This window comes from Erigeron canadensis, chromosome 2 (assembly GCF_010389155.1).
Source record: "Erigeron canadensis isolate Cc75 chromosome 2, C_canadensis_v1, whole genome shotgun sequence".
In the NCBI taxonomy this organism is placed as follows: Eukaryota; Viridiplantae; Streptophyta; class Magnoliopsida; order Asterales; family Asteraceae; genus Erigeron; species Erigeron canadensis.
This window is the reverse complement of record NC_057762.1, coordinates 28,017,064-28,030,642: the sequence shown is the minus strand read 5'-3', so window position 1 is coordinate 28,030,642 and position 13,579 is coordinate 28,017,064. Positions and strand designations below refer to the sequence as shown.

General features: G+C 33.0%; 2 protein-coding genes across 2 annotated transcripts; both read right to left on the bottom strand.

Annotated features, from left to right (window-relative positions):
* Positions 1 to 5,510: 5,510 nt before the first annotated feature.
* On the bottom strand, positions 5,511 to 8,659 carry LOC122586567 (loricrin-like). The gene is made up of 2 exons (XM_043758550.1): positions 8,482 to 8,659; positions 5,511 to 7,716 (listed from the first exon to the last, which is right to left on the bottom strand). Exon 2 carries the CDS (start codon positions 7,501 to 7,503, stop codon positions 5,755 to 5,757), a length of 1,749 nt encoding a protein of 582 aa, XP_043614485.1. The 5' UTR covers positions 7,504 to 7,716; positions 8,482 to 8,659; the 3' UTR covers positions 5,511 to 5,754.
* Positions 8,660 to 12,693: 4,034 nt separating this feature from the next.
* On the bottom strand, positions 12,694 to 13,477 carry LOC122588018 (secreted RxLR effector protein 161-like). Its single transcript, XM_043760165.1, has 2 exons — positions 13,070 to 13,477; positions 12,694 to 12,702 (listed from the first exon to the last, which is right to left on the bottom strand). The coding sequence occupies exons 1-2, from the start codon at positions 13,475 to 13,477 to the stop codon at positions 12,694 to 12,696; spliced, it is 417 nt and encodes a 138-aa protein (XP_043616100.1).
* Between the last annotated feature and the right edge of the window lie 102 nt (positions 13,478 to 13,579).

The window sequence follows — 13,579 nt, the reverse complement described above, 5'->3', positions numbered from 1 at the left end:
AGGAGAAAGATATTTGGCATATATTTTCATTTACGAAAATGATAAATTTTCTTAAAAATTAGTTTAAAAATCATTTTAAATTTTAAAAAGATGACATTCGTTATTTATTAAATTTTTTTTTTTAATTTTGCCCTTTGATTTTGCCACATGTCTTCATCTAATAATAAGGAAGATTTTTATACTATTATTTTTAAGAGGATTAATCATTTCCCTTTTATTTATTATGTCAAAATTACGTATTACTTTAATACATAGGGATCTTGTGGACGGGGTGAGTTAATTTAAGGACATCTTAAATTAGGGACCATTAGGGACACTTTTCAATTATTTATTTTTTACCATCTCTGACCACCACCACCACCACCATGATCCTCCGGCAACGGCGACCACCGCCACCACGACTTACACATGTGTAAGTTACAACTTACAGATGTGTAAGTTATACAACCACCATCACCACCATCTCCGACCACCACCACCATCTCCGACCACCACCATGATCCTCCGGTGACAACGATCACCGCCACCACGACTTACACATATGTAAGTTATATGTCCTTAATTTAAAATGTCCCTAAATTAACTTTTACCTGTGTGGACTATATAAGTATGAACCTATTTATAAAGAGGGTCATGATTTATAAATAATTTGTTACACTATGAGGAGTGAGACACCCTCATATCTGGGCGTATGCCTCCTCCTAACATATATATATATATATATATATATATTTTTAGAGTGAGACATTTCTTTTAAAGATATTTTTTTTTAAGTTATAGAACAAATATTAAAAGTTATAACTAAATAAATAAAACTACCTTAGTTTTACATTACATTACTAATTAAATAAAATTTAAAACAAAAACTAAATTAAACTTACCAAATTAAAATAATTATAGTAAGTTAAATTAAACTATTTTATTATAACTACCTAAATAAAACTACTCTGTAAACTCATACTTGTTGTTTAGGGTACGTGCAAGGCTTCACCATTATATAGTGAAGTTTTCTTAATGTCGTATACCGATTGAATATTCAGAAAAAAAACTACTCGGTAAACTCATACTTGTCCCTGATTCGTTGTTTTAGTTGGTGATGGAACCATCATTTGGCCACGTACCAAATAAGCGCGTAATTGTTTAGATCGACGATGTCCAGTGGGTTAGGGGTTGTTTGGTCGTGGGTAACCCCAAGGTTGATTGAATAGATTGTTGAAATGCATTTTTGTTAAAAATATCAAGTAACATATAGGGAGAAAGAGAGAAGATGAAAATTAAGTGTGTAAATTTAGAAATTGGGTAATTATATATATTAAAGGATTAAAAACAAATAAAAAGCTTTTTACTTTTGAAAAGTCCCGTTAAAATGACTGATATTTTTCAAAAAGAGGGGGCAGAAGTTTTTTGCTGGGCTCTTTTTTTTTGGCCGAGTCGCCCTCCGGCACAATATAGATGGCGAAAAAGGGGCAAAAAAGGGCGCCATCGGGGCATATGTCGCCGCACTCCGAACAATCCAATCAATTGTTAAAGGGTATTTGTTATTGTTAATTTGTCTTAATAATAACAATAAATAAATAAACTTTTAAATATGCAATGTCAAACATCCTAGTAATACAATATAAACGGAGATGGTTTTTTTCCAAGTTATTTATAATTGCGAGTTTTAGGCTCACATAGTCACATGTATGCATTGTAATCAGAGTATTATTGTCACCATTTATTAAATTTTTTTCTATTCCAAGATATTTATTCAGTCTAGTTCGAATATGAGATATATTGTAAAAAACATGACGTCTGACTATCAATCCACCTTAATAGCAACTAGAGGAGTATCCGCGCAATGCGACGATTGTAGCGGCGATGGTTGGTGGCGGAGGTGGTGGTGACGGCGACGGGTAGCGACAGTAATGGCGGTAGCGATAGAAGTGTGATTATTAATGTAATTAAAAAAAGATTAAGAAGTAAAGATATATATTAATGTTGTTTAAGTGTAAAAGTATTTTGGGTATAAAAAAGTGCTGAATTTCTTAAAATAAAAAAGACAATTTGGGATTATAGATATTGATTATAGATTATAGATAGATGTATAATAATACAAGGTTTTTTTTATTTAAGAATTCATATACATATAAATAAATATTTGTAAATTTATATGATATGTAAAATGATTCAGTTTGACCCCGAGAAACAAAATGATAAAACCCCATAGTCCCATACCATAGCAAATCTTGGTGCCGTATGATGAATCAAACTTAGATAATCTTAATTTTGGACCAGTTATCTATACCCTCGATTTTCTGGTTTTTGTTGATAACTAGCTTAAATGTTTCATAAATTAGCTTCAATGTTTCATAACTTAGTTGGTGCAATAGTTTGCTAGTTGAAAACTTTGTTAATACAATTATATGTGAAAAGGACTTCGTTTCAAATTAAATCTTATAAAAATAGAATGAAATAAGCATTAGCACATTGGTTAAAAGGACATCTCCAAAGGTTCAAGTCTTGGGGTTAAATATACGAAGTCCTTCTATAAGGCTTGACTTGAGTATACTCAGGTTCAATTCTGAGAGGGCAACGTTGACCCCTATTAGTCGTCGTGCTTTCAGGCGGATTAGTAGGGAGTTTCCCCCCATTGGGTATTTGAAATAGACATTTCTACTTCGAGAGAGCTCTCTAGCGCAGAACCGGTTAAGACAACGTATGCTAAACCTCCTGTAGTCGAATCACGACACGAAGTTTTAAGTGAAATTAACCTTTAAAAAAATTTTAACAAAACTACTTGTGATATACTGGCCATTTAGCTAATTTATTTTATATGGATTTCAACTACTTTTAAAAATCTAGTTAAAATAACTTGTTTAAAAGCTTATTATTTTTTCAATAGTTTTATAATTAGTCATTGTTGTTAATAGTTAAATAAGTAACGTTGAACTTATGAAAATTGAAACTCTTTCATAAGTTACGTAACTTCGATGTCGAACACTTAAACCAATTTTTGGCTTGTCACTTTGTTATTCTTTAAAACAACTCTTCGCACAATAAAATTTTGTTATATTTTTAAAACAACTCTTCGCACAATAAAATTGAATTTTCCGATCATAAATGTATAGTCTATACCTTAAAAGAATATGGATGTCAAAGTGATAGTATTATATATAGTTGTTTTGAACGGCAAGTATACTATTACTACACTAATAATTACACCAAATAATAGTATACTGTACTAATAGTTACACCAAATAATACTAAACTACTTATTGTAGAGGATTGGACATTGGTCTCTATAGTCTATACCAAGAAGCAAAAGTCATTACAAAATGAGGGGCATTATAGTTTGATTGAAAAAAAAAATGTTTAAGAGGAGGATGAAGTAGACACCTTTTGAAAAGGAAATGCACATTCAACTTCCAAAAGCTGAAAGTTGCACATGACTACATGAGGGTTACCTAACTTTTTCATTCACATATGGCCGGCTGCATATGCAATGAACTAAAAAACCAAGATTATTGGTTGCTCATCAAAACTTTTAACTTTGTTTTGGTTTCAAAAAGCATTAGCAGATCATTTATCAAGTACCTTTAAACATGTTGGTCTATAAATACTTGGTAGTCAATCCTCCCACTCATCATGTAAGAAATGAAAGCTCACTATGTTGCTTGCATGCGGACATGTTGGATCCTTTTACTATTTGAGAGTTCTAAGAAAACAAAAAGACCCCTTGAGCTTTATTGATGTCACTCATCAATATCAACAATACTCAATCTCGCAATGAACGTGATATAGGCAGTCTTGCCACTACCAATTACGTCATGAGCTCTATTGATTTACTCTTGTTTGTTTATATGAATAGGGGAAAGGTTAGGTAAAGCATGCAGTACCTATCTTAAGTAAAGTAGGGGGAATTATGTAAAATTCAGGGGGTTATGTATGTTTATCAAATTCAAAAGTTTAATCTGTAACTTTTTTTAATGTGGTAGTACCTAAACTTAGGTAAAATCTGCAATACAAATCATTTTCCCATATATGAATAGTATATACTTAACTTTGTTGTTAATAATAATTTGTGTAGTATAAATTAATAATTATGTTAAGTCTCTTAAATGGTTGGAATATACTATCAATCCTACCTAATTCAAGAAAGCTAATGGGCCCTAGTCCACTATTGAGAATATTTATACCAAATATCTTAAGGTAAACCGACATGTTCGGATGTTCCCTATTCAAATAATCAAAGCATGTATATTTGACTTTACATGTATAAAACCTTACCTTGATATACTTTTGTGATTGTGTTTAAACATTTTCCTTAACCACCTATATGATCATGACTAAGGTTTGATTAACGTGAACTCTAAATTTGTGTATAATTGTAGGGTTTAGTATCTGGAAGTGTAAGAAACTTTTACACTTTTCATATTTATGAATATAACTTAGATTTGGTGCATTGTAGGAAGAAACTTTATAAAACTGTTCAAATAATGTAAAAGTGTATACGTGGCAAGTTATATAATCTAGCACGTGTAATTTTTCGATTGGTGCATGTCAAAATGTTACATTATTTGAACAGTTTTACAAAGTTTTTTCCTACAACGCACCAAATGTAAGTTATATTCATACAATAGAAAAAGTGTAAAAGTTCACTACATTTCTAAATACTAAACCCATGATTGTATATGGTAACTATATGGATTCATAAGTTGCCAATGTGACATTTTGGTACGTATCAATTAGTCTAGTGCATTGCCAGTGAGACTTAGATCAACTGACAATTATTTGGAGACCCTGATGCATGTGGGATTTTACCCACAAGTTGGTTTAAAAACCTGGGTCGACCGTGTAAAATTTTTTACTTGATGATTAATAAGGTATAAGTATACTTTTTTTTTCAAAAAGGATGAAGTTTTGGGGCATTATAAATCTACCAACTTTTAAATTGTATTGGGCTTTGGTATTATATAAATTAGACTTTAGAGAAGTTTAGCTCATGGGCTTCCTTCAAAAACGACTTTAAGTTTCACGGTCAAAACCGAGCCCAGTAAAAACCAGTTTTATTTAGTTTTCAAATTTTCATGATTTTAAAACAAGTTAATTTCTAATCTGAAAAGTTAACCTTCTAGAGTGGCCTATGAAGTAAGTCATGAATGAGTCCTAGATAAGATGGTTCTATTATTACGTGTTTGCAGACCATACCCTAATACAACATCACTAAAAATGGATCCTTTGCGCCCGTCTAATCTAATACAGGATGGAAATCGGACAGAATAAGTTCACTTTGACCCTTTACCACCATAGGTACGAAGTACGAACCGCAAGGGATAAAGGATACAAGTGTATACATGCTTGGCAGTTGGTACATAGATACCAACATTTATAAAGTGAATCATCTGAAAACTTTGGTTGATAATGTGACATACTGGACTTTTCGACATAAGCTTGTTATGTAACAAGAGTAATGGACATAATACAATAAATGAACACATACATGTCAAATACATATACACATATTCTTGTAACATAAAAATATTGAGAATTTATACACTTGAACGAACTTAACCTAAAATACATAACCAACTTACAATTGACAATATATGTTATCACTAATCCCTAATATCTACAACATGCGAAAGACAATCTGTACATGAGGATCACTAGCCTATTTAGTATTTACATTCATTTAAGGATATATTGAACAAGCTACAATTATCACACACTGTATACCACCTTACCAAACCATAAAGAAGGCGCAAGTTTCACTTACACCCATTGAGCACCCGTCAAGTCCCACGGGCCAACTTTCCCCTGGTTCTGATGGGCTATGGGTGACCCTCTAAGCATAGCCATCAAGCCACCACCATGAACTCTGCCTTCTGGCAACGAGTAACCACCATGACCCGTCACTTCAACTGGTGTACCATGGTCATCTGCTAACCCAGCTGGCACTAAACCGCCACTATATCCAATTGGGCTACGGTTGTCTGCTAACACTCCAGGAATCTGGTTGTGTTGAGCCAGCTGATTATGAAAACCACAAAGACCAGTTTTTCCTCTAGCAAACTTGTCACATGCTGTAAAAGTATGCCCTACAGACGGTTCAGATGGGATCCATGAGCATCGTTTACCGCCGCCATGTGCCTTGCAAAAATCTGTTCGACCTTGAGCGCTTTTCCCGCATCCTTCATGTTTACATCTTTTTCCACCACCATGACGAACACAAAAACTTGTTCGTCCCCTGGCGCTTTTGGTACATTCCGCTACTGCACAACGCTTTCCACCACCATGACTAACACAAAAAAGAGTGCCACCATGGACGCTTTTAGAACAGCCGCCTTCAAATGTGCATCGTTTTCCACCACCATGGCCTTTACAAAAACTTGTGCTACCTTCCGCCCCTTTCGTACACCCTAAAAATGTGCAGCGTTTACCACCACCATGAGCTTTACAAAACATCGTGCTCCCTTGAGCACCTTTAGTACAGGCAGGGTACTGGCACCGCCGGCCACCACCATGAGATATACAAAGGCCGGATATACCCTCTGCACTTTTAGTGCAACCTTCCATTTTGCATCTTTTTCCACCACCATGCCGTATACATAACCCTGACTTTCCCCTGGCGGCATGGGTACACCCGTCATGGCTGCACCGCCTACCACCACCATGACCGATACAAAAGTCTGTTCGGCCTTCAGCGCTTTTGGTGCAGCCAAGAAACTCACAACGTCGACCACCACCATGGGCTTTACAAAACACGGTTTTTCCTTCAGCTCCTTTTTGACACCCTTCCCTTTGACACCTCCTACCTCCACCGTGAGCAATACAAAAACCAGAAGCACCTCTTGCGCCCCTTGTGCACCCAATAAACCGACACTCTTTCACATTACTATTTCGTCGCTGTTGTGATGGAACCAATCCAGAATCATAGGAAGCCGAGCCACCATGTATTACAGAATCCAAACCACTATATCCAGACACATTATGAACACGAGGCATAGGTTCTGCAGTTTGAAATGGGGAAAAAAGAGGTAATTTCCATCGAGATGATGTTGACCCTTCATCCACAAGTTGAATTCCTGCAGAGGTCATAATGCTGCTGGAAACAGGCGGGTTTAAATTATATTTAAAGGGAAATGATGCACGACTATTCGCAGTAACATCAGATTCAACAGAACCAGCTGCTAGACTTAACTCAAGGTCTACTTCAGGACCTTTCGAATTCGTTTCAGACATTAGATTCATTGAAAGATCAAGATCGCACGAATTATGCTCTTCATTTTCTTTACACGAAAAAACAGTGACACCAGAGCTCATAGAACAACCCAACCCAAGAGATAGTGGAGACCCATCTTGCATATCCAAAAGCCCATCAATAAAACTGCGTTTTCTCTTGTTACCATTCAAGTAAAAACTCGATGATGGTAAACTAGTCCTGCCATCGACAACTTTTTCAACACATTTGCAAGTGTTTGAACCAGATAACGAAGGGAGATATGAAGGTGTATTAGCCATTTCTATTCAGCAAAACCGAAAACCCAAATAGCACAAGTATCTTATCACAAAAAACTAGCATAAAACAAGTAAAAAATACTGTAATCATTACTCTTTTCTCTAACACATATAACTACTTCTACAACCACCACTTACAAACCCTGATGTATCTCTGCGATCCATTGATGAAAAATGAAGGCTTTGTTTTACCAATTAACTCTGTAAATTAAGCTCCTGTTACAAATTAAGTGAGCTAATCAGGTGATAAGATAAGTACTAATAAATGACACTAGCTTGAACACAATTTATAACAACCAAACCTTAAATAAGTAAAATCGCCATAATATAAGTACAAAGTCTACGGTACGTATCCAATTAACAAAAACACATCTATGTGTGTATCGAACCAACAAGGTTGGATTAAGTGATTAACACCTTTGCCTTTAGAGACAGAGGTCAAGGGTTCTATCCTCATGGCCAGAGGTCATTTTTAATCTTAGATAGAACCTGAAAGCAGCCTCTATACCTAAGGTCGTGGTATTAGGACATAAAACCCGTGTAAGGCGGTGTTATAGACTTACTTACATCTATGTGTGTGTATCCAAACTTTTAAATATTCTTACAATTGTTTGCCAACGTGACATCCAATTAATTACAACATCGAAATTGGTTGTGACGTAAGCAAAAATACGATCATCTATAAAGAACAGAATATTTAAAATACATAAAATAGACAATTGGATACATTAATTCGAAGCACATAACATAGCCCTTTTTAAAACACACACACACACAAACTATGATTCAAATATGAACAAAAAATCATTTGTAACAATAACCTCTTACACACATATATAATTTCTATTACTAGTAAATGATACTTTAATGAAACGTAAATTTATGTTCATGCAAATAGTAATAAAAATGATAGCCAGTAAAAGGATAAGTGAAAAACAGAGGATGGATATATCTACAAAGAAAAGAAATATATATGTATACCTGAAAAAGAGAGAAGGAAGATGGATGGATGGATGGAAAATAATTAAGAGAGGAAATGAAGAGAATTATATGAAAAGAGGGGGTTTTGGAGGGCCGGGGATTTCAAGGGTGGGAGGGCGGAGAGATATGTGGTGTGTATGTGCGAAATATATGAAGAAAAAAAGAAGAAGAAAAGGTTGTAGGAAATTACTAGTCAAGAACATGCGAAATATAATCTGAATACGAAGTACTGTACAAACTTATGTTTAATTAAGATAGTGAGATGGATGCACATGCTAAGAAAGTGCTTACACGGTGGTTTCCACGTGTGTTTTTTACCTTTACAAAACAACATACAAATAAAGCTAAGATTTTATACTTAGTTGTAATGTAATGTAATGTATTGCGTGAAAATGAAGACTTCTTCGATTTGTAAAGACTTCAAAAAAAGTTGAAATTGGGATGCGGGTGAGGTGATGGTGAGTGGTTACGTCGACCTCAAAAACCTCATATATTTTTTATGAATTAAATTAAGATACAAGGGGTAAACTTATATATATAACGAGATACGTTATCCGGGCGTTGTCCTGGGAGACATTATATTTATTGTGTTCCGTATTATGTAAAAATTATTACATGCTTTTAGAAACATTATTTAGCTCAAAACCTGAGTTGATATTAATTTTTTAATGGGTAAGTAATTATAAATTAGAAAAAATCAACAGTATAATTTTATAACAGATTAATATATTATATATATTCTAAAAAATAATAAGTATGAAAGTAGAATATTTAAAATAAAAAAAATAAATTAATAATACAAACATAATTAAAGCTAATTTTCCAAATCACTGAAAATAGAAACTGAAACAAAAATAATCCATAATAATAAAACATCAACCAAAATAACATTGAAACTAATAAGTATTGCAAACAAATTTTCGAAGATGGTTAGGTGTATATATTCAAAACATACACCCTACTGTTATGTGTATATATATACTATGTAATAGTTCACTTGTGCTAAGATGAGATAATTTTAAAAATGTTACAAACTTAAAAAATAATAATATGCAATTAAAATAAGTGATCTTTTATAAACAAATTGGAAAGCAACTTAAAAGATCAAAACATAATTTGTCAAACCCAAAATTAAGAACATAAGATCAGTCTAAAAGAAAATGAATTGGTCCATTAAGAAAATAAAACGGGCCCAAAGAAATAAAATGGTCTGTTACTATTCTTTACACGTATTTTTGTACCTTTGTTTTTAATATATATATATATATATATATATATATATTAATAACTACGTATTTTGGTGGTGACGACGAATAGAACAAACTATTGAAGTAAATGTAACTGATGTAATGATTACTGTGGTTATTTTAAGAGTTAAGAGACTAAATATAATTTATTTTATTAAGGGTATTTTGGGTATATTAGTGGGCATAATTAATTTAATAAATAAAGAAGAAGGTAATTTACAAAAAAGAGGGTAATTCTGTAATATTACATGGTATAACATTCAACATTTCTAAAAATAAAAGAGCTATTTTTTTATAAGTATAGATATATCTAGAAAAATGAATATAATTAATTTTTTTAACTAGCACATTTTCATTTTTGTGTATATATATATATATATCAAGTTTTTAATATTTGTTGTTTAATAAATAATTGATATAGGACAACTTTATATTCATGATCTCCATGTATTTGATATAAATATTAACTAAAACTGAAACATGAAAATACATTTGACATCACCTTATTGTCTTTTGAGATATTTTTTCCATATCTCCTAAATATTATTATTATTTTTCTAAAATTTTATCTCTATCTTTTTAAAGATAAGCACTATTATTAATAAGTTTTTATTAAACTTATAACTAAATCTATAAGACCATAAAAAAACTTATAAAATAAGATTATTTTATCCCTATATTATGAATCTTTCCTCTTTTATCTGTGAAAATATTATGATTGTTTTTTTATATGTATCTATTAAACCAATTTAGTTTATTCTATTCTTTTTAAAACTGAATATATACCCACGTAATGTGTTATAATGTATAGTTTATTAATTTATTTAGTTAGATAAAATGTTATAATTTATCATAAAACCATTAAACATATTGAATATGTATAAAATATATCTTTTGAAACCATCCGTGTGATAGATTAGAGTAAAAACTAGTATTTTATATTACTTGTAAATTGTAATTTTTATTAAATCTAGGTTTAGCAAAATACTTACTATATCGGGTAAAATTAAGTTTGTGTCAAGACTTAAGAGGAAAATAAAGTTGCATATTAATTGAGACAAAGATTTTTATGAATTTCGTGGACATGGTTAAATTATGCAAAAAAGGTGGTTATGGGGTAACAGACAAACGGTGCCGCCACTATCTTATGGAAACGTAAAGTGCATTACGTCAGTGATGACCAAATAATTTTGGGATGCTAGCATCCGGGACCGTTAATAGTGCGTTGCTCTAGCTCCTACCACGTCCCATTTTTTGGTACTTGTATCATACAAGAAATGTAGTTTATAAATTTTCCACAAAAACCCTTTATATATTATAGACGATTTCATTTGTATCGACCATCGAGTCATCTGATTAAATACAAATATAAACATGGTTTTTAGAAAAGCTTTTAGCTATCGAACTAATAACGAGTGAAAGGTACACGCGCATTGCGACGGTGATGATGATTTAATGACTGCGGCGGTGACAAGTGGTGGTGGTGAGCGTCAATGGTGGCGGCGGCGCTGGTGAATAATAGAATTTATTGATATAATGTGGCTATGATGTATGGTACATCATGCATTATGTGTATTAGGAAAAAAAAAATATGAAAAGTGTTAAAAAGTAATTAAGGGTATTTCAGGAATAATGAAAAAATGGTTAATTTCTTAATTTAATATAATTTATAAGGGATTATAGATAGATAGATATATAAAAATAAAAGGATTTTAGAAAAACTAACTGATATATTGTATGCTCTTAGTTACTCCAAAAGAACAAAACTTTTGTTTGGGTGTAAACTCTCTATTCAAATGGTATATAACTTTATAAGTCTAAGGTCGCGTTTGGTTCACAGAATTTGATGGAATCTGATGTAATTGGAATTGAATTCCATTCCTTAGTGTGTTTGGTTGGTTAAAGATGGAGGAATCACATTCCGTTGGAATGTTAACATTTTCTCATTTGATGGAATCTCCATTCCTTGGGAATGGGGGAAGGAATCTCATTCCGTCCCTCACTTGAATCTTCAAAAAATCAAAAACATTCCGTCAAATTCCATTCCTTCAGATTCCAATTCCTTTGAAAGATTTCATTCATTCTAAAAACATTCCGCGAACCAAACGCGCCCTAACTATTTTTAAATCTCTACATAACGCAGTCAAAATATCGTATATTCTTATCTAAACCATATTTTAGGCTACTAATAAGATGTTAACTTAAAAAAAAATCAAATCTGATCATTTCTATCACCACGTACAGTACTAACAAATAATAGCGCAAGCGCGAGAAAAGAAAACACTGTTGGAAAAATAATGATTCGTATTATAAATATAATGTAAACATGATTAATGATTACTTACCTGAAGATCCTGAGGAACCTGTTAATTGATTCAGCATACGTGCCATTGTGATCGGTTCCCAAATAGAGGTGATTATAGATTAGATGGGGAAGAAGATTAGAGAAAAAACACACACAATTAAGGGTGGCCGAAATTAATGATTTGATTAGTCACTAATGACTTAATTATGTTCTATTTATAAACATAACATTTACACTTAGCCCCCTTGGTGTTTTGTGTTATGTGTATTATAAATCTCTTTAATTCTAATCACCTAATGGGAAACCCTATATTATGTCATTAATGGTAAATACGCCCATCATATATTTACCGACATAAGGATTTCAATTATTTGTCAATTATCATATCGGACTGATATATGATCGGTGAAGGTCACAACTACGTGAATCCAACATTCTCCCACTTGACCAAGCGATCATTTATTTATGAGTATCACAGTTAATCCGGCCGGGATAATACTCATTTTGTTTTAAACCGAAATCATAGCCAATAAGTACAGTCGTAGAGAAGAATATCAACTCAGGACCCCCACTAGTCAAACTATGACTTAAAATTCAAAACTAAATAAGCAATGATCAATTGACTAAGACAAATTTTGTTATAGTAATGTCCATACATCATTATGCATGCTGAATGTAAATAATAGACAAACAAAATCTGAATACAGAGGAAAATTTTTTTTAAATATAATGACCCAACAAGTACAATATGCTATTAAATTAAATCTTTTGTGAGCTTCATCTTCGACACGTGTCCTATGAAGATATTAGGAGGAAGACCTTTGGTCATCGGATCCGCTAGCATATCATTTGTACTTATGTACTCAATACAAAGAACATTTTCCGCAACCCGTTCGCGTACAAACAGATACTTTGTATCGAGGTAAAGTCCAGCGCCAGTCGAACTGTTACTGTTCGAGAAAGTTACGGCAGCTGAGTTATCACAGTAAAGCTTCAATGGTCTAGAAATAGAATTGACGATTTTAAGTCCACTGACAAGGTTCCTTAACAACATCCCATGACAAGTGGCATTGTAAACGACAATATATTCAGCCATCATGGTGGACGTTGCAGTTAGTTTCTGTTTATGACTCCGCCAAGAGATAGGTCCGCCAGCTAACATGAAAATATATCCAGAAGTAGATTTCTTATCTTCCTTGCTTTTAGCAAAATCAGAATCTGAATATCCTACTACTTCTAAGTCATCACTCATTCTAAAAGTTAGTTTGTAGTCTTTGGTCCCTTGCAGATATCGTAGAACCTTTTTAGCCGCTTTCCAGTGTGCCAATCCAGGATTAGACAAATAACGTCCTAGCATACCGACGATGTAAGCGATATCTGGTCGAGTACAGACTTGAGCATACATAATGCTCCCAACTACAGATGCATAAGGTATCACCCTCATCTGCTCCTTTTCAATCTCAGTACTCAGGGTTTGGAAAGAACCGAATACGTCTCTTTAACTACTGGAGCTACAGTGGGCGAGCAGTCCTGCATTTTATAGCGT

Bases quoted from the DNA above. Each gene is read 5' to 3' on its own strand.
- LOC122586567 (XM_043758550.1), bottom strand. From the start codon at position 7,503: ATGGCTAATACACCTTCATATCTCCCTTCGTTATCTGGTTCAAACACT.
- LOC122588018 (XM_043760165.1), bottom strand. From the start codon at position 13,477: ATGAGGGTGATACCTTATGCATCTGTAGTTGGGAGCATTATGTATGCT.